General features: G+C 29.3%; 1 protein-coding gene across 1 annotated transcript in view; it reads right to left on the reverse strand.

Annotated features, from left to right (window-relative positions):
• The window catches only part of LOC117177073 (probable cationic amino acid transporter), a 119,748-nt gene that overhangs the window by 47,447 nt on the left and 52,893 nt on the right, over window positions 1-19,408 (reverse strand). The window contains exon 4 of the mRNA XM_033367555.1: window positions 12,013-12,221. Within this exon, the coding sequence (XP_033223446.1) occupies window positions 12,013-12,221 (209 nt within the window). The remainder of the gene's footprint in view (window positions 1-12,012; window positions 12,222-19,408) is intronic.

Genomic DNA, 19,408 nt, shown 5'->3' on the forward strand with positions numbered 1-19,408 from the left:
TCGACTCGGGATACTTATAAGATACTACCATGATTTTTTCAGATTTTTTGGTCCAAAAATAAATTAGGCCAAAAACCGGCCTTATCGACCCTCCCCCTTTCTGTTGCAGGTATATGGTACCCTGATATTGGTGCTTCATTAACACTTTCTTTTTACTGTGCTATATCCACTATTTTCAGTTTTCTGTATTCTCGCGTATTTGCGCTTAACGTCTGAATATAAATTTTGGTTGTATCTTTTCGCGTCTGTTCTTTTTACTTTTCTTTATACGAGCTTTTAGGAGTATAGCCTTGTGCAACAAGTTTGCCATTGTCCCACGACATAAACTGTGGACAGAAAATCTTTCGCCCAATTGCAGTCGCGTTGAGAACCTGAATTATGAAAAGCTGCTGGATTCATGCTCATCTTTTCCCCCCAGAGGAAAAAATATTGTCCCTGGGTAATAAGGGAGGTGGAGATAGGATACACAAAAGCAGCTGGAAAAATACGCGCCTGTCTTTTTCAACAGAACACTCTCAGATTCGTAATATTTGTTTACCCCTATGCTTTTAATGTGAGAATTTTAAATTATATACAAATAGCATTAACAAAAATGTATAATTAAAGTATGCGTTTTAATTTGCATTCTACGTTATATTAAAAAATCAGATAAAATCTTAATTTTAATTTCTTACATCTTATTAAGGGCAAAGAATTAAAAAGAAACTTCTAAAGTTAAACTCTTCTTGAATACTTTCTAATATGACATCAGGGACTCTTCACAATCAGGGAAGATTGTTCGAAGTAAAAAAACTGCAAGGATTTTTCTGTCAAATAAAATAAGCAAACGGGGTTTTTTTACTAATTCCCTAGCGGAAAATTACTTCCTGATCTGTGAATACGACGCTGACTGTTTAGCATAAAGAAACATATAATGATCAGATGTCACCTGCAGAGCTTTTAGAGAACAAACCGTAGAGGGAATAAATTCTTAATATCTCATGCACGCTGTTGCAGTTTGTCCTACTTTTTGAACAATATGACTCGTTGAAAAATACAGGAAACTGTACACTGTTAAAAATAATGTTAACTTTAATATATCCATGTGTATGAAAATTAATATACTAAGCATTTGAAATCGCCATTAAGAGCGCGTATATTAAATTTCATAAACATTCATGTTTATCACTTACGAGAAAAATCATATAATTTCATTTTTCACAAATTTAAAATAAGTTTAGTTGTAATTTTCGATTCTAAATAATAATACATGATACCCTATTTCTGTTAACCAAAAATAAAATTGGATTTCAAGTCGAAAAGTTCAATCAAGGAAATAAATAACAGACTTAACCTAAAATTAACTGTATTCGACTTAAATTTTGACCATTTAGAATGAATTTAGGAAAACAAATTTACCCTATATTCCACTTTCATTATAAATAACAACTGAGTCGACGAATTCTATATTAATTATTTAATTGAGAATAATTGACCAGATTTACAGAAATGAAAGCAGGTTCAGTTTTTACGAATATTGCTGTACTGACCTGTTTATTAATTTTAATACACATGTATATTAAATTCACTACACCAATGTATGTTACATTTCAGTAGCGGTAGTGCATATTTGCTTCACACACATTTATATTAAACCTCATACAGAGTTTTCAAACAGTGTACATTAAGGTGGTCCAAAAAGCGCTTTTCGAACTACAGGACAAGTCAGCCTCCCAAAAGTTTCCATTTCCGGAGAAAATAATTCCGTAATTTTTTATTTTTAAAAATTCAAATATTAACACGTGTCACCGAGCACTACAAAATCCTATTTGATTAAAATAGGTAAATTTCGGGTATTCGAAAAATTCAACTCATGCTCCAGGGTTTTATCGAAACGTTACAAACTTTTTAGGAATTGAAGAGAAGTGTCTCGGAAATAAAACCATACTAATAACTTTTATTTTTAACCTACCCTCAACCCCTCTGCAGCACCCCAAATATGACCCAAAAATCAAACAACAACATTTTTACATATTATTGTTGATTTTTAGCAATTTCTCTCATCTATTTCCTACTACTTATTTAAACAATTATTAATTGCCAACAAATGTAAAAAATAATCGTAATTTCTTATTGAAATTATAATAGTTGGTCATTGTTTGAATTAGTAAATTTTGTTTGAAAACGCTGTAATTATTTAAACATTTAGTTATTGTTTATTCATGAAATTTCTAAAAATTGAGTCGCAGATGCCCAATTTTTTCTCAAATTAGTATCCATGCTACTCTTTGTTGAATAATTAGAAAATTTTTATATATTTCTTCTAATTTTTTGACAAATCTCTATTTGTTTAAACAGTTTTTTTTGCTCAAGCAGTTTTTTTTGTAACTTAAAAAAATGAAACAATATAGAATACATACAAGTTTTCTGAATGCATAGCGTATAGAAAAAACATATTAACCGTTTTTAAATTGTTTAAACAAATATAATATGTTTGAAAAATTATTTTTCCAAAAATATTTTTTAAATCGAATTTTCTAAATAAAAAATAATATTGAATGATTTTGAGTAGTATTAAATTTTGCTAAAAGCTTAATGTTTAATAAATTAATTATTGTTTTTTTTAATTTCCTTTAAATTGAGTATGGATATAGTTTACATCTTTTTTGGTGCAGTATTGAATAAATCGTAAAAGTCATAATAAAATTGAAATTATAAAAGTGTAGTATTGCATTCTTCATATTTTTACAATCTTTACTGTGATTATATTAAAGAAAAGTTACATTCACTAATGCAAATTATGATTAAAGTTTCAACATTTTCTCTGAGCAACATTTGTGAGCACGAAGTGCTATATTTTAGCTAATTTATAATAATTAAAATAGTAAAAACATTGCTTTAATGAAATTTGTACAATTAGTGAAATTTAACTTACAATCATTTGAATAATAAAAAGCATAATACAAGCCATTTTTGAAATAGCAGTAGTGAATAATACTGCTGAAAGAGGTTTTAAATTAATAACGGACTTTAACTGCTTGATAACGACCAATGAGGATTAAAAACAGTACTTATTAAAGTATTAAAAAATTACAGAAAATAGTTTTGCGATATCAGAAAGAAAACATTGTCTTTGGCAGAAAATAATAATTTTTTATCAGCGTTGTAATTATACTGCATATAAAATGGATTTAGATCATAATTCATTATAGCATTTGAAAGTCTTTAATGAATATAAAGCTGACATATTGAAAGCCACAAAAAAATATATTTACGAAAATAATTCTGTGTTATATTTTATATCATTGATCCACATTTTTAAATAGAAAATTGCTTGAATGAATAAAAATGGTTTAAAAAATAAAATTAAGTTTTGAGCAAGATTTACTACTCCTCAAAATCATTCAATAAATGATGACTCACTCGGTAGGGGAAAGGAGTAGTGTGTGGAAGGGATAGAGATTTTTCAGATTGATCCAGAATTCTCGTGCTATTTGAGTAAATAACATGTTCGTTCCGCAACACTGCTCCGACCCAGGTTGCTGATCAATCTCTCTAGCAATCACTCCAAGCGAAGAACCTTACGAAGTCGTTATTTAAGGTTCCCCACTTGGGTCCATTAGTGGCCAAGGTCTTTTGTTTCAGGCGTCATTCACTCTACTGACTTTCTTTTTATCAACTGTTTGCCGCCATACTTTCCTGTCCTGGCATACTTCTCTAGCTTCTTTTATGTCCATGCATTTTTTTCATGCAGACTCTCGTGTTTTTGTGACTTCTTATGTCTCTTCTAACTAGGGTCTCATTCACACATTCTAACCATTCTTTCCGCGGTCTACCTCTGGGCACGCTGCCATTTACTTTACTTCGATACACTTGTTTCGTTAGTCGTTCATTTGGCATTCTCTCAACATGTCCGAACCATCTTAACCGATTTCTTTCCCATGTGTCTATTAACGTCTTTTCTGCACCACATTCTTTTAGGAATGTCTCGTTACTTACTTTGTCCATCAGGGTTTTCCCGCATATTATGTGCATGAATCTCATGTCAGTTGCGTTAATTTTACTCTGATCTTTTTCTTGATAAGTCCATGTTTAATTCAGGAAATACAATTTTTTAATATTTTTTGAAAAATAATGGTTTAAACAAATTATAATTGTTTAAACAATTAAAAAATGGTTATTTTTTCTATACAATACGCATTCAGAAAAATAATTTTATGTTTTCTATTTGTTTTATTTTTTTTAAGTTATAAAAAAACTGCTTAAGCAAAAAAAATTGTTTAAACAAATAGAAAATTGTTAGAAATTAGAAGAAATGTATCAAAATTTTGTAATTATTCAACAAAAAGTAGTATAGGATACCAATTTGAGAAAAAATTGGACATCTCCGACTCAATTTTTAGAAGTTTTGTAAATAAAAAATAAATCATTGTTTGAATAATTACGTTATGTTTTTAAAAAAATCTACTACTCCCAAAACGACCAACTATTACATTTCAATCAGATAATACGATTATTTTTCACATTTTTTTAGGAATAAATAATTGTTTAAATAAGTCACATTTATTTAAACTATTAAACATTGTGTTTGTAAAAAGTTTGGAACTTTTCAATGAAACCCTGGAGCATAAGTTCGATTTTTCGAAAATCCAAAATTTTCCCATGTTAATTAAATGGAAGCTTGAAGTGCCCGGTAACACGTGTTAATATTTGAATTTAAAATAATAAAAATTTACGGTTTTATATCCACCATAAATGGAAACTGTTGGAAGGGTAACTTGCCCTCTAGAGTGAAAAAAATGTTGCAATGCATTTTTGGACAGCCCTACTGTACACTCCTACAATTTAAGAAACTTAATACAACTTCACTGTGTTTTCGCCCTCTTAATTTAAATCAGTAAAAATATTGAATTATCTGATTTATAGACTTATTTTTATAACTGCCTGCATCAGTGATACAGTATTGTGAATTGTGTAAAATTCTAACAGATTTGATTCAGTGGCACTGAAGAACTTTTTTCATGTTTAAAAAATTAATCATGCGTGCATAACTTGTGCGTACGTGATATATGGAGCATTTAAAAACATTTGAAACATAGCCAGCTAGATATTTATTATATACATATGTGTGCATATTTATATTTATCTGCATGCACAGTGTACATACGGCTACGTCGGATTCTCTCATAGAACATCATTTCCTCCCTAACTGGAGAAACATAACATATGTATTTCTCGTAAAAGAGTTTCTCATGCATTGGTAGTCATACTCAGTACATAAGAGATGCGATTATGCATATATTTATGAAAAAAAGTGTGTTAAATATGCCTTTACTATAAATTTTGTTTAAAAGTATCAGAAGTTGCTAGTTGACAATTTTCTGGTCAATGTTACCAGAAATTCGGGTAAATGTAACCAGAAGTTCTGGTAAGGTTAACCCGAAATATTTACTAGACAGTTTTCTGGTAGCTTAAGAAAACAACGTTCTGGTCAACATAATCAGATATTCTTGTAAACTTAACCAGATGTTCTGGTAAGCCCAACCAGATAATCTAGTAGACATTGATTTTCGACTATTGAATTTCGATACTACCTTAATGGAGTATTCCTAACCGCTTCTGAATTTGCATGAACCACATGTTACACTTTCCCAAAGAAAATAATATAACAAAAGTTTCCGACAACAAAATGCAGCAACTATGTTCCGCTTTACTAAAATTTCGCATCTATATAATCCATATGTGAAGTTATGTATTAATAAATGGCGATATATGTAACACTCGAAGCAAAAGTAGCATATTGTTGATGCGTTCTGTTCTTGAAACTATTCGTTAAGACTAATTTGTTCGTGATTTTACATGATGTGCGTGTAGATCACTTGGTCAATACTAAAATTCTCAAATATTCACTGTGTTAATTTATTGTCTACAATGTTAACATTTTCGAGAATGCTTTTCAAAGACATCTAAAAAATATGTGCTTGTTTCGGAACTATTCATTTAGCACTAGTGTTTAGACAAATACGCACAATTTCTTCCTCTAACGAAAATAAATTTACAGCTCTGTATAATTATTTATACTTATATAACTAAAAATACAATTAACAATTAACAATTAACACTTCCGTTACCAGAAATATTACCCAGAATAGTTTTAACCAGAAAGAATCAACCAGAGTTCATTAACTAGAATTTTCTAGTAATATTGATCACAATATGGGATTAAAATAACAAAGAATTTCTTAACCAGGCGCGTCTAGTAACTTTAACTTGAAATTTTGTTTAAGTGTATACCTCTGAGTTAGTTAAACGTTAGTATAGGACATAGGTAGCAGGGGCTCACAGACCACTCCCTATATCCCCTATATTCAGTTGAGGTCCCTAAAGTACCCTATTTTCAAGATTTGGTACTGATGCACGTCGATCATTTTTTGGAAAAATCGAGATTTGCTTGAAACATGATAGAATGGAACTAAAATGTAATAAAGATCAAGAATTTGTAATGAAAAAAATCGAGTGAGACGATTATCTCGAGTTACCGATCGTTTGTCTCGATGGGATGAGTAAGGTGTTGTAGGTTTTAATTTAATCTGACGAGACATTTGGAAAATTTAAAAATTTTCGAAATACATAACTAAGATTTGGTTCCTATGATACCCTATGTGTTTTTTTAAAGGGATTTTTAAAGATTCTAGGGTATTTTTAAAACTTCAAATGTATTTTTATGAGATTTTGAATTGAAGTACTATACTAAATTTTAAAGGACTCTAAGGAATTAAAAAGATTAATTTCATTAATTTGAAGGGATCTCAAAATGTTTGAAATGTTTTAGGATAATAAATTTTCTAGAATTTTCGAACGTATGGAACGATTTGACATAAAATATTAAATTTTCAAATATTTCAAAAGATTTCACGTTATTTTATAAGATTACTGAAGATTTCAATGGTTTTAAGGGATTTTAAAACACTCAATGTATTTTGCTAGATTTTCCAGGATTTCAGAAAACATTATCATAGAATTTATAGAGATTTTATAATATTATAGTGGATTTACAAGAATTTATTTATCAGTAGTTTGTATTTTTTAGCGCTCCAAAGGATTTTAAATATTTTAGAGAATCTTGAAAGATTTCTAGAAATTTGTTATTGATTCTAATAATTTAAAGTTATTTCAAAACGATTGAAATATTTTAGGATACAGAATTTTTTCAATTTACTACAGGGCCTGTACAATTAAATTATCTATAGGGCCTATAAGGTTTTAAAATATTTTAAAAGGTTTCATGGGATTTTATAAGGTTTCCAAAGATTTCAATAATTCTAAGCATGTTTTTAAGTTCACAAGGTATTTTAATAAATTTTCTAGGATTTCAGGAAATATCATCAGGTTCATAGGATGTCATGAAATTTTATAATATTTTAGTGGATTTTAAAGATTTTACTCACGAGAAGAGAGGTATTTCTTAAGAGTTTCAACCTTTTGTAGAGATTTGAAATTATTTTTTGGAAATCACCCAGAATTCTTATTAATTTATCCTGAATTCTTTTAACTGTTTCCATTTTTTAGTTCATTTAAGTTCATATAAATTTACTCAATGCTACTTAATTCAATGGATTCTTTAAATACATTTTTTAAACTTTTTACTTCATTGATCCTGAGGATCAATTAATAAAATAATCCAGGGTCTTAGAATGTTTTAAGGTATTGTTTCAAATTCCTTGGCGTTTTCAAATACGTTAAAAAATTCAAAAGGATTTTAAAACATTTTAAAGGATTTTAAATATCTCAGGCGATTTTGAAAGTTTAGTCATAAATTTAAATTTATATCTGTTATTTAATGGGAGTTAAAAGGATTTTCAATATTTTAGAGATATAAAATATTCCGAGGCGTTTTCAAGAGCTTTAAAAAGTTTAAAGAAATTTCAAATGGTTATTGAAGGATTAGATGTATTATGAAAAAGTTTAAAAGATGTGAAAGAAATTTAAATAATTTCAAGGGATTTTTAAGGATTTTAATAATTTTAAGGAATTAAAGAATTTTGCATGCGGTTTTATAGAATTTCCTAGATTTTCGAGATATATGGAAGGATTTTAAGGGGCTATATGGTTATGGGATATTTTTTAAGATTCTAAAGGATTTTATAAGCTTTCTAAGGACTTCAATGATTTTATGGGATTTTAAGAGCTCTACAGGTATTTTAATGAATTTCCTAAGATTTCAGGAAGTATAATCAGATTTCACGAGATTTCACTGGATTTTATAATATTTTAATGGATCTCAAAAAATATATTCAGAAGAAGTGAGAGATTTCGTAGGGTTTCAAAGATTTGAATAGCTTTTCAACCATTTTTGGAAACTCATTTGGAATTCGCCCTAAATTTGTATTGATTTATCCGACATTTTTTTAAATCCTTTTTAATTCTTCTAAATTCACTCACCTTAAATTCTTAGGCATTTTATCAAGTTCTTTAAAATTCTCTTTTATTCTTCTAAACTCATTTTGAACTTACTCAATTTAGTGCATTTTTTCATATTTTTTAAATTCTTTTGTAGAAATTAGTAATTTTTTTATTAGAAATTAGTAGGGTTTTAAAGATTTGAAGAGATTTGAAGTTATTATTTAGAATTCTCTTAATTTTTTTGAATTCACTTATATTCTTCTAAATTTACTTAATTCTACTTAATTACATGGATTTTTTTTATTTTTAAACGTTTTTATTTTATCGATCCTGAAGACTTAACCTCACCTTGAATTCTTGAGCATTTCATCAAATTCTTCTAAATTCCCTTGAATTTTCCTAAGCTCATTTCGAAGTTACTGAATTCAATTAAGTCTTATAAATTTATCCTCAACTTGTTACCCTTTGAGTGCGAAAAAGGTACCCTATGTCTGTGACAAAAAGTACCCTTTGGTCCCTATGTTTTATCCCTTAAGGACTGTTAGGCCTGATTAACTAACTTTTTTTATCTTACCAAAACAATTTTAACCATCAATTGTTACAGTTCTATTGCTTGGAAATGAAACATTGGCTAAGTGTGACCAAATCTTGCCAACTATATGAACTTTTTCAAATTTTTTTAAACCATGGTCAAACTTTTATGCCTTTGTATGGATGAGTTCACCAAATAACGAAAAATGGCCAACTATGACTTCTTATATAAACTTCTAATATATCAAACTTGTAAAAATAGGGTTTGAACATTATAGGTATTTAAAACTTATCTTCTTGGAAAGCTTAAAAATTTCCCAAAAAAGCTTCCAATACCCCAGGCCTTTGGACCAGTTTTAGAACTAAAATTCGAAAAGCCAAAATTATTCAACAGAGGTCTCGTCGGTATCTTAATTCTTCGAGAAATTTAAGCTTCAAATAGGGATTTATTTTGTTTTGCAAGTCTTGCTGTTCTGGGAAACTACACAAGTGCACTAGATGTCTAAACCTCATCTTTTTTTTAATTGAAAATTTAAACCGAATTTTAGGATGGCTAAGTAATCTTTTGAAGGTCTCGCTATCCTGCGAAGTCACACGAGTGCAGTAGGTGTCTAAGGATTATTTTCCTCGAGAAATTTGAGCTTTAAACAGAATTTTAGGATGGACAAGTCACTTTTCGAAGACATCGTTGCCCTCAGCAACTGCACGAATGCACTAGGTATTTAGAGTCCATCTTCTACGGAAAATTTAAGTTTTCAAACAAATTTCGAGATGGCAGAGTCATCTTACAAAGTTCTTCCCGCCCTGAAGAATTTCCCCAATGTGCCAAGAGTTCAGAGCTTATGTTATTTGAGACATCTTAAGAAATCTTGCAGCCACTTAGAATACATTTTTTAGATTTCTTTTTCGATGTGTAACATTGTGTCAAAATTTCCATTCAGCTGGTCTTTGTTTTATTAATAATTACTATTGACTATGAAAGAAAATTTAACAAAAATAATAAAAAATTCTATGCTTACTGACTATGATAATAGATTTCTCAAAATCACTAAATCATGTCATAAACATCAACGCTTGACTATAAGAACTTTAGCAAACCTTCTTATAACCTTTTTATCAAAATGTTGATTAGAAGCAAATTGTGCATTGCCTTAGATATTTGAGAATTCCTGTCATGTCACGTGATTCCAATTTGAATGAGTGTTTTTGCGATTCTAAGTTGTAACAATATTTCTTCCTTAAACAAAGAGACTAAAAAATGTAGATAGTACTCTGAGTTTAGCTTAAAATTAACTATTCAAAAATTATTCTATCTAAAATTTTCTACACAACTCTATTCATATCTGAAAATCGGTATACGTTCAAGTTAAGTTAATTTTCGTTCAATTTTCTGATTGTACCTGACTCGGAAATCAAGGGAAATTTGTTTCTGATGATGAAGAAAATTACATAAGGAAATAATTTTCCTGGCTGTATATACTCGCCCTTGAAGTTATAGAGAACTTGGGCATTAGTCACAGAAAAGATAATTTTGATCTTGAAATATACAATAAGTTACAGAGAAAAATGGTCCCAACATTTTTTTTATAAAGATGTAAACACTCTCATCATTATTATTATACAACTTATTAAATCATTTATAGTTCAACATTTCGATACGAGAACTTCAGATATTTTAATCGGCTTTGTTCATTTTCGAAACATATTCTAAATCATATCGTCTCATGTCTAACTTCTGATAAAAATTGACCGACAACATTAGAAATATCAGAACTGTTATAATAAAAGCGTATAATAAATATAATATACATTTGTAAAAATGGAAATTGATTCTACGGCACAGATCCCATCTTCTGGAGATTCGTCCAAGAAAAGATCTGTACAAATGTATTTATTTTTCAATTTGAATATTTTAAAATATATTTACAAGATTCGAAATTTCAATTAAGTTCGAATGTTTGCCAATTCTAAGAATCCTATTAAAAATGAAATGTATAACAGTATGTTGGCGGATGATTTTGGTTGAAAATTCGTCTTTCTGGCTTAAAAATTCAACTATTTTGGTAAGAGTTCAACTATTTGGTTAACAATTCAATTTTCTGTTGAGTGTTCAACAAATTGATTCGAAATATTGTTTTTGTTTTAGTTGAAAATTTATTTTTTCAATTAAAAATATTCATCCTTTTTGGTTGAAAATTCATCTTTCTGGCTAGAAAATTCAACTATTTTGTTTGTAGTAGAAAATAAACTATTTGCTTAAAAAATCCATTTTTCTGTTGAGAATTCAACAATTCGATTGAAAATAGATTTTTTTTAAATTAATTTTTTTTTTAACTGAAAAATTTAAATATCCTATTTTTGGCTAAATATTCGTCTTTGTGGTAAAAAATTAAATTTTTGATTGAAAATTTCACTATCCTATTTTTGGTTTAAAATTCGTTTTCTAGGCTTGAAAATTCAATAATTTTGGTTAAAAGTTAAGCTATTTGGTTACAAATTAAATTTTCTGTCAAGAATAAAACAATTTGATTGAATTTTTTATATTCTTTTTTTTATCTATCTAGCATTAAAAACACTAAAACTCAGTTTTTCGTGTTCAATTTAGAAATAAAAACTTTCGTTTTGAAAAAATGTGGTAAAAAAACGAGAATCTCGCCACAATAAAACGTTTTCTCAAGAAACTTAATCGAATAAGACGAGACGATATCAGATTATCGTAATGGCAAAATCGATTTTTTTATCGTCTTGCTCGAATGCAGCACAAATGATTTAAAGCCTCTTTTTGTTTAAAAAAATGTTTGGATTGAAATTTTTGTGATGCATCTAAATATCAATTTATTATTTTAAATGCTTTTTGAAACCGTTTAGTTTTTATGATTTAATGAACAATTTATTATAATTTAAAGTATAACGCTAAACGCAATTTTTCTCGTTTTTACAGTTGCGAATGCTACACATTTTAATTTCTCTAATGGTGAAGTTGTTGCTTTTTTTAATTCGGGTATTTAAAATCATGCATGGAATATTCACCATATTTTTGTGATCAAAATGTATCCTATCACTTAAAAAACTATATAATTTATATAAAATTAAATTTACCCCGCTCCAGCCATAAGGAAGAAAGCCCTTGTGCTCTGACCAATTACTCGAGTCCACGTAAAACAGACCGGCAGTCATGATGAAGACCCAAACGGCGAGATTTATAGTGTTTAACACATTGTTAAACATCAGAGATTTTTTTACTCCTGCTGCCATTAGCAGCATCATTAACAGCGTGATAATGAACGCGAGAAAATCCGGCGGGCGACCTAAAACATTACAAAAAATATAATCAAGTTCATTTAATTTAATTATACTGCAGTGTAATAGCGGTGACAGCTATTAAAAAATATTTCATAAACTAGCGATATGATTTTGTAAAATTCTTCCCATGTTCCCATGATTCGAAATAAATTGAATGCACTTAATGATAAGTGTAAATTTATTGTTTATGGTGCAATTGTGGTCACGGTCAGGTTATATCAGACAAGCACTAAATCAAACTTTAGATGAAAAGGTCTCTCGTAAACTGAAAGCAATTTCATACTCACAGGGGTAAAATGAAACGGAGTGATTCATGAGATACAACCAAGTTAAATTACTACTGTGGGAGTCAATAGGCAACATTTGAATACAAAAGTAAACGTTGATGACAGAAATTTTAATCCTTGATAATGGTGTCAAAATTGAGATTCTAACACTCCTGTTTTCATAACCTTTTTTAATTAAGAATTAAAATTAATTATCAACAGTAAGAACTAGAATCAGTAAACAAAATAAGGCGACAAACTTTCACACCTTATAGATCTTAGCAAGCGCCTTTAATTAATTTGAGACAAAGTGTTACTAAGAACGAACAATAGACTATCACTGTCCTGAATAATCTTGATAAAACACGACAATTTAAATGCAAATTGAAGAGTAAGTGCATTTATAGTTTACATTTTAATTTAGGTTGTGTTATTATTATTTTACAGTCCCATTGATTTCTTTAAAAAACTGTACTCAATGAATATAGTTTACAATACGGGGATGATAAATTTTCATACTTTATTTACAAAAAATTTACTAATCGAAAAAAATACTGAATTAAGCTTGTGTCACTGCTTTTAGAGAACTGTAATTTTCAAGAATTTAAAATTCTTAAGCGTGAAATTTAAACCCTTTTCACTTCTTTTTCATACTTATGCACATGTTTTCTTGTTGAACTGTACACAGAAAATCGCCGATCCTCCAATGTACACCGAAATCGGTGTTCAATAGAGTTGCAACAAATTTGAACCACACAGGTTCATTCGGAGAATCTAGGGGAAAATCATCATTTAGACACTGTTTTTTCTCATCCAGTGTAACGTGAAGTGTCGTCCACAAACTGTAAGTCTCCTGTCAAGATCATTTTGTCGGTCGCTATTTGAGTGAAACAGATGTTAATAAGCAGGTAATTTATAATAATAATTACCTAACTTTTTATTTCCTCCTATTTACAAGCACCTAAAAAGTCTTGGAATAAAAATAGTACTTGGCGCGATGTAATATCCAAATGTTAGGTTAGTCAAAACCTACTATATGACATTGAAACCACCAAAGCCGGGATATACAAACTAAGTCGTGACCGTCTGCATCGAAATTGATGCCTGGTCGTTCGAACAAATTTCCACTAGATTTTCTGCGGAAGTTTAAAGGTACCTTAGATATCTAATCTTGCAGTGGCTAGTGCCATACATGAAAGATAAGGTGAATACAGTTGTATAATAAAAACAAAAATTTGTTTTTCGCGATGAGTAGGGATGTAAATATGCATGAAACTTTAGCCCGATGAAAAGTTTCATGAAACATTAGTAGTTTCGTGAAACATTGCAATGTTTCAAATATAGCGGCGGGAACATTCAAACTGATAAGATAAAAGCCTATTAGGTATTTTCACTTCAATAAACAGCTAACTTCACTTCGTAGATTGCTGAGGAGAAAATAAGGGACCAAATATACAGGATTCAGTTCATTTTTGCCCTATTTTGCTAACATCTTCGTAAAAGGTAATTTTTTTCTGTATAAGTGTAGTTAAAAAATAGTTTTTATTTTTTAATTACTATTTAATGAAATAATAAAATAATAATAATGATGATTAATTACAAAATATATTACAGAGATAAAGTTTTGATCCATTTTTCCCATTCAGCTTTTAACAAAGTGAAGTTAGCTGATGGTTGAAGTGAAAATACCTTATTGAGGCTTTCATATCCCAACTTTTTCCTGCCGGCTGATTTGATTTATTTTTCCGTTTTGTACTGTGGACCAATGATGCCAATGATGGCACCCTGAGCTACTGCGCTTGCCTTAGGGCTGACCGCTCATTGGCCGCACTTGGCGCACGATTCAAAATTACATTAAAAAACAATTCTTGTAACTCAAGTTAATAATTATTCAAATATCCACAAGGATATATACAAATTGTGTAACTTTAATTTCAGGCAAAAAAAATACAACACATATATTATATTAATAACAGTTTATTTTCAGTGAATTCTAAAGACCAAATTATATTTAACAAAACATTTAATTTAAAAAGAAATTTCGTGGAAAAGTGATTGAAAATAATTATTTATAAGTTTTTAATATTTTGTATGTATTTTTCTGGGAATTCATATAATTAAATAACCTATAAATACATAAATTATCACGACTGCATTGTAGTTATGCTTTTTTTTTACTTCAAGCAGCGCTCAGCCCTAACGCACGCATGAATGAAAATTATTATCATTTTATTATTGCATTAAATAGTCCCTAAAAAAGAAAAACTATTTTTCAATTGCACTTATACAGAAAAGTTACTTTCTACGAAGATATTAGAAAAATAGAGCAAAATTTAACCGATTTCCATGCATTTGGTCAATTGTTATCCCCTCAGTATTCAACGAAGTGAAGTGAGCTAGTGATTGGAGTGAAAATACCTTATTGTATATGAGACGGTCATGATTTTTTCTATACATCCCGGCTTTGGTTTAAATGTCGACGGGCATGACTAACCTAACTTTTGGAAGTTACATTAGGAAGTTATAATTTTATTCTAAGTGACTGATACGCCCTATTAAATGAAAGAAATTTGGAAATTAAGTAAATATTGTTTTAATTGGTTTCCTTATTAACAATTATTTAGGCTAATATCGCAAAGCGAATAGTTGCTTTGGCAGATATTCAGGTGGCTGACAGCGCGGCTCAGAACTCCACAACTCTGCATGAGCCAAAATTCAGTCTCCAAATGATACTTTCCCCTAGATGTCCACATGGGCACCTACGTTCAGAGGAATACATTTAAAACTTGAAAACTCTCTCAAATGATCATTGGGAGCCCAATGAAATTTGAGCTGCAACAAATTTAACACCAGCGTTTTTCTGTGTAAAATATGCACTCAAAGTGGCTGATAGTATCGCTTTTATGATGAAGAAACGGTTGCGTGATGAAAACATCTACTTTCTTTTCTTTTTCCTTGGATGTATGACAGTAGTACATGTTCTTTTCGGTTTTATAAGTGCCACTATTTACATCTTAACAAGTCTTAAATAAGTTGAAAATAATAGCACACCTACACAGCAGACCTTGTACAAGAAAAAATAATTAACATTCAATCAAAAAAATATTGGTATGAATACGGACGATACAATATTTTCATGATCCAAAAAAATAGTCTTGTCTCAAGAAAACGCGCTTAAATAAAAAAAATATTCTTAAATTTGGTACATTTTCTTGAGACAAAAAATAATTGCTTAGATGAAGAAAATATTGTATCGTCCGTATACGTAACAAAATTTTCTTGATTCATTATCAATTCTTTTTTCGTGTATAAATAAATTAATTTTTTTAACGGAAGAACCACAAAAACAACAGCAATTTTATTATAGATTCGAGATCTTCATAACCACTAAAATTTTTAACTCGTGCTTCTGAAATGCAAAACATAATGCTAACAATAGGTCGTGCCAAGACACCCCAAAAAGTTTATATTGTTTAAACAATTAAACATATTTTATATTGAAATATAAAGAGTGAAAAAATATCCAATAATGTCCACGATTTACACCTTTACTCTTATAAGTAATACCATTAAAGTAAGAAAGTGTCCTCCAATTTCTTTTCACTCATATTATCGCTAAGAATTTCCCAAATGCATGTTTTGTATCATATGTAAGAAAATATTTTTTGAATGAATAATAAATCATTCATATTGAAACAGTAAAAGTGAAAGGAATATTCTTGTCAACAATTACATTGCGGCATTTTAAATTTATTTGTTTTTGATGCAATCCAAAATCTATTTATTGATTGAAAATGTATAGGACAACTAAACGTATTTTTTATGGGCGCCCGCTAATATATTGATTTCTTACATATATCCATATATTTAACTTTCGATGGCGCCTATACGTACCTTGAGGGAGCTTCCAGATCAACTTATTTATGTAAAAAGTGTGCTTCCATTTTAGATTACAAATATTAAAGGGGGCAACTCATTTAATTTATTAAAGAATGTCAATTAATTATTGGCTGTATTTAATTATTTTAGTAATTGTGAAGTTTAAATTTGATTTTAATATTGAAATGACTACTTATTAGTCAAAATTTATATTATTATGAATTACTCATTTAAATCAAGGCTTAAATCTTGGCCGCAAAAATACTTGAAAACTTGCAGTCTATGGTGTGATAAGTTTCATGTTGTCAAAACTGTTTGCCAATATTCATTCCTTCGACAAGTTTATCTTTGTATATATAATAGATTATAATATGATGATTTGTGGAACTGAAGAATTAGAATGGAGTTAGAATGCGAGAAGGCAGAGAAAGTTTATGTATTAAAATCGCGGAATGAAATCTGTTTCATTCTTAAAAAATAATAAAAAACGTAAAAAGAAATTAACAATTTGTTGAACACTTAGATGGAAATCAATATGCCTCCTGCGCGAGCACGTTCTTATCGCTTGCAAGTTTTAGCGCGTCTAGGGTGCGCGAATTTTGGTTTTTGCGTTTCGCGCTCGATAATGTATTTACTTCACACTGCTTGCTCAGTCTTTGTACTTCCCCACATTTGTGCACAACATTTAAACAATTAAAGGTCAAAGCATCCACAAAACTGTATTTTGCTGATTGCGAACTATCTTTTGTTAAAGCTCCTTCGGCTTTAACAAACACATTCTCATCGTGTATCTCATGCTTCGCCCTCGATTTTTTCCAAAATACGAACTTTTCTACATTATGTTCAACGCTATTATATCAAATGTATATTACATTTATTTTTGTACCTCGGCCCGGGATTGTTTATTCAGTTATTACAAAATAAAGTACAAATTTTGTTTATAATGATTAATTTAATATTCTTTTTCTTTATTTTGTACTAAATTTTATTCTCAGCTGCCCTGAAAAATGTATCATTTTAATCAATTTATATTATTACAATTCATTAGATGCTTTGGTATTGAAACATACGGATTTTTCCTGTCTTTTTTCATCACTTAAAAAGTGCGCCTTCTATAAATAAACTATTTTATTATTAAAAAATTTAATTTTTTATTTTTAATGCTATTTTTTAAAGATTAAAACTAAGCTTAAAATAAAAACTACTTGTTCCGTCAAAAAGATTAATAACTAATTTAGAGCTATTTTGTGGTCGAATAAATTTCGCCTATTTATTTTTTTCGTATTATCTTTTAATACAAAATTTTTTTAATTAATATTTTTGTAACTTGCATAGTTCGAGCACGAAGTAGAATTTTCTATTTTTCATTATTTTTGTTGTGTGATCAAAATAGTAACTTTCGATTATTCAAAAAAATTCAAAAAGTTGTTATGATAGTCTTGGAGGGGGGGGGGGGCGCCAAGGTTTATACACATCTAATATGTTATCGTTATACTCCTTAGAACAGTTTTTCCTTTTGTTGAATGACCTTTTTTCTAGTAGTCGCCCCCAGTATATAGTACTTTTCATATTTTATGAATAAACTGACTTAAACTTTTAGAAATAATGATACATTTTTTTATATTAACTCTTAAATTTCTTTATTTACATCGGTACAACTAAAATCGAAAGAAAAATTGGTACCTCCGATTATTCGTTTCCCTGGAAAATTCGATAAAACAAGAAAAAATATAATAGCTTTGCCAGCTAAAAAACCTGAAAATTCACGTTTTTTCATGTTTTATCAAATTGTTCAGGATAATGAAAAATCGGAGGTACCAATTTTCCTTTGGATTTCATTTTGACCGATGTAAATAAAGTAATTTAATTGTTAATATAAAAAAATTTTCCATTATTTCTAAAAGTTTGAGTCAGTTTATTAAAAAAAAATGAAAATTACCCGATTTCCCATGGATTTTCCGTTCACGATGAATTGAGGTATGAAGTACTTTCTTTGTCTTCTAACTACTTGAATAAACCAAAACACACTTCATTGCGAATAATTTAAAATTAACTGGTCACTTCATTAATAGTAAAAAGGACGTTTTTATCACGAAAGCGGATAAATGCAATATAAATGTGGTAATAAATCACCAAGATTGTATCGGTAAGATGGTTGTTATGCTTAATGATGATAAAACTTACATGAAAGTCGATTCTAATTTCACTGTAATAGAAAATATTGAATTGAAATCGATTGAGTGCAATTAAGAAATAAAATGAAGGGAATAGAATTAATACAAACTTCTATTGCTGTGGATTATTTGGTAAGTCTCTGAACCAGTCTATTGAAGTCAAATGAGGATTTCCAATTCAAACTGCATTTTTAAATAGTTTTTAGTTGTCAATCATGTTAACGTTGTAGAATTGATTTATTTTGCTTAGAAATAGAAAAAAGGTCAGTGTTGGAGAATTCTATTACCGAAAAAGTATTGACTTAAAGATTTATGAATGGCGAAACGTCATTTTAATGTTTCCAATCAATCTCAATTAAAACTGTTTTATGGAGACTTTGAAAGATCTCCACGAAGACACTTTTAAGTTGATTAATGAATAGAGACTAAATATCTTACTCCATTCTGACAATGACAGTGAAGGCCTTATAAGAGATAATACCGACATTGATGGGATATAAGGGCTTTCCAAAATCCATAAGACTGGTCCCCCCCTCAGGTATGTTGTATTATCTATCAAACCCCCGACATATTTGCTTGAAAAATATTTAAATAAAATCTCTTCTGATTCTTTACCGGTTTATATATATATATATATATAATGTTAAAATCATTATCCTTCAAAGCTAAAATCACTGTTTTTAGAATACCTATAAAGCATATTATGGCTTCTCTTGATGTTTCATCTCTATTCACTAATGTCCCTCTGGAATCCAGAATTGGTCTCTATGGAATATATAATTAAAAATTTGCCATAAGGACAACCGCAGGATTTCGCCGGGAGCGGGTGCTAATCTGAAAAATTGCACCCGCTTCCAGCGAAATCGCGGTAAA

Source organism: Belonocnema kinseyi, chromosome 7, assembly GCF_010883055.1.
Source record: "Belonocnema kinseyi isolate 2016_QV_RU_SX_M_011 chromosome 7, B_treatae_v1, whole genome shotgun sequence".
NCBI lineage: Eukaryota > Metazoa > Arthropoda > Insecta > Hymenoptera > Cynipidae > Belonocnema > Belonocnema kinseyi.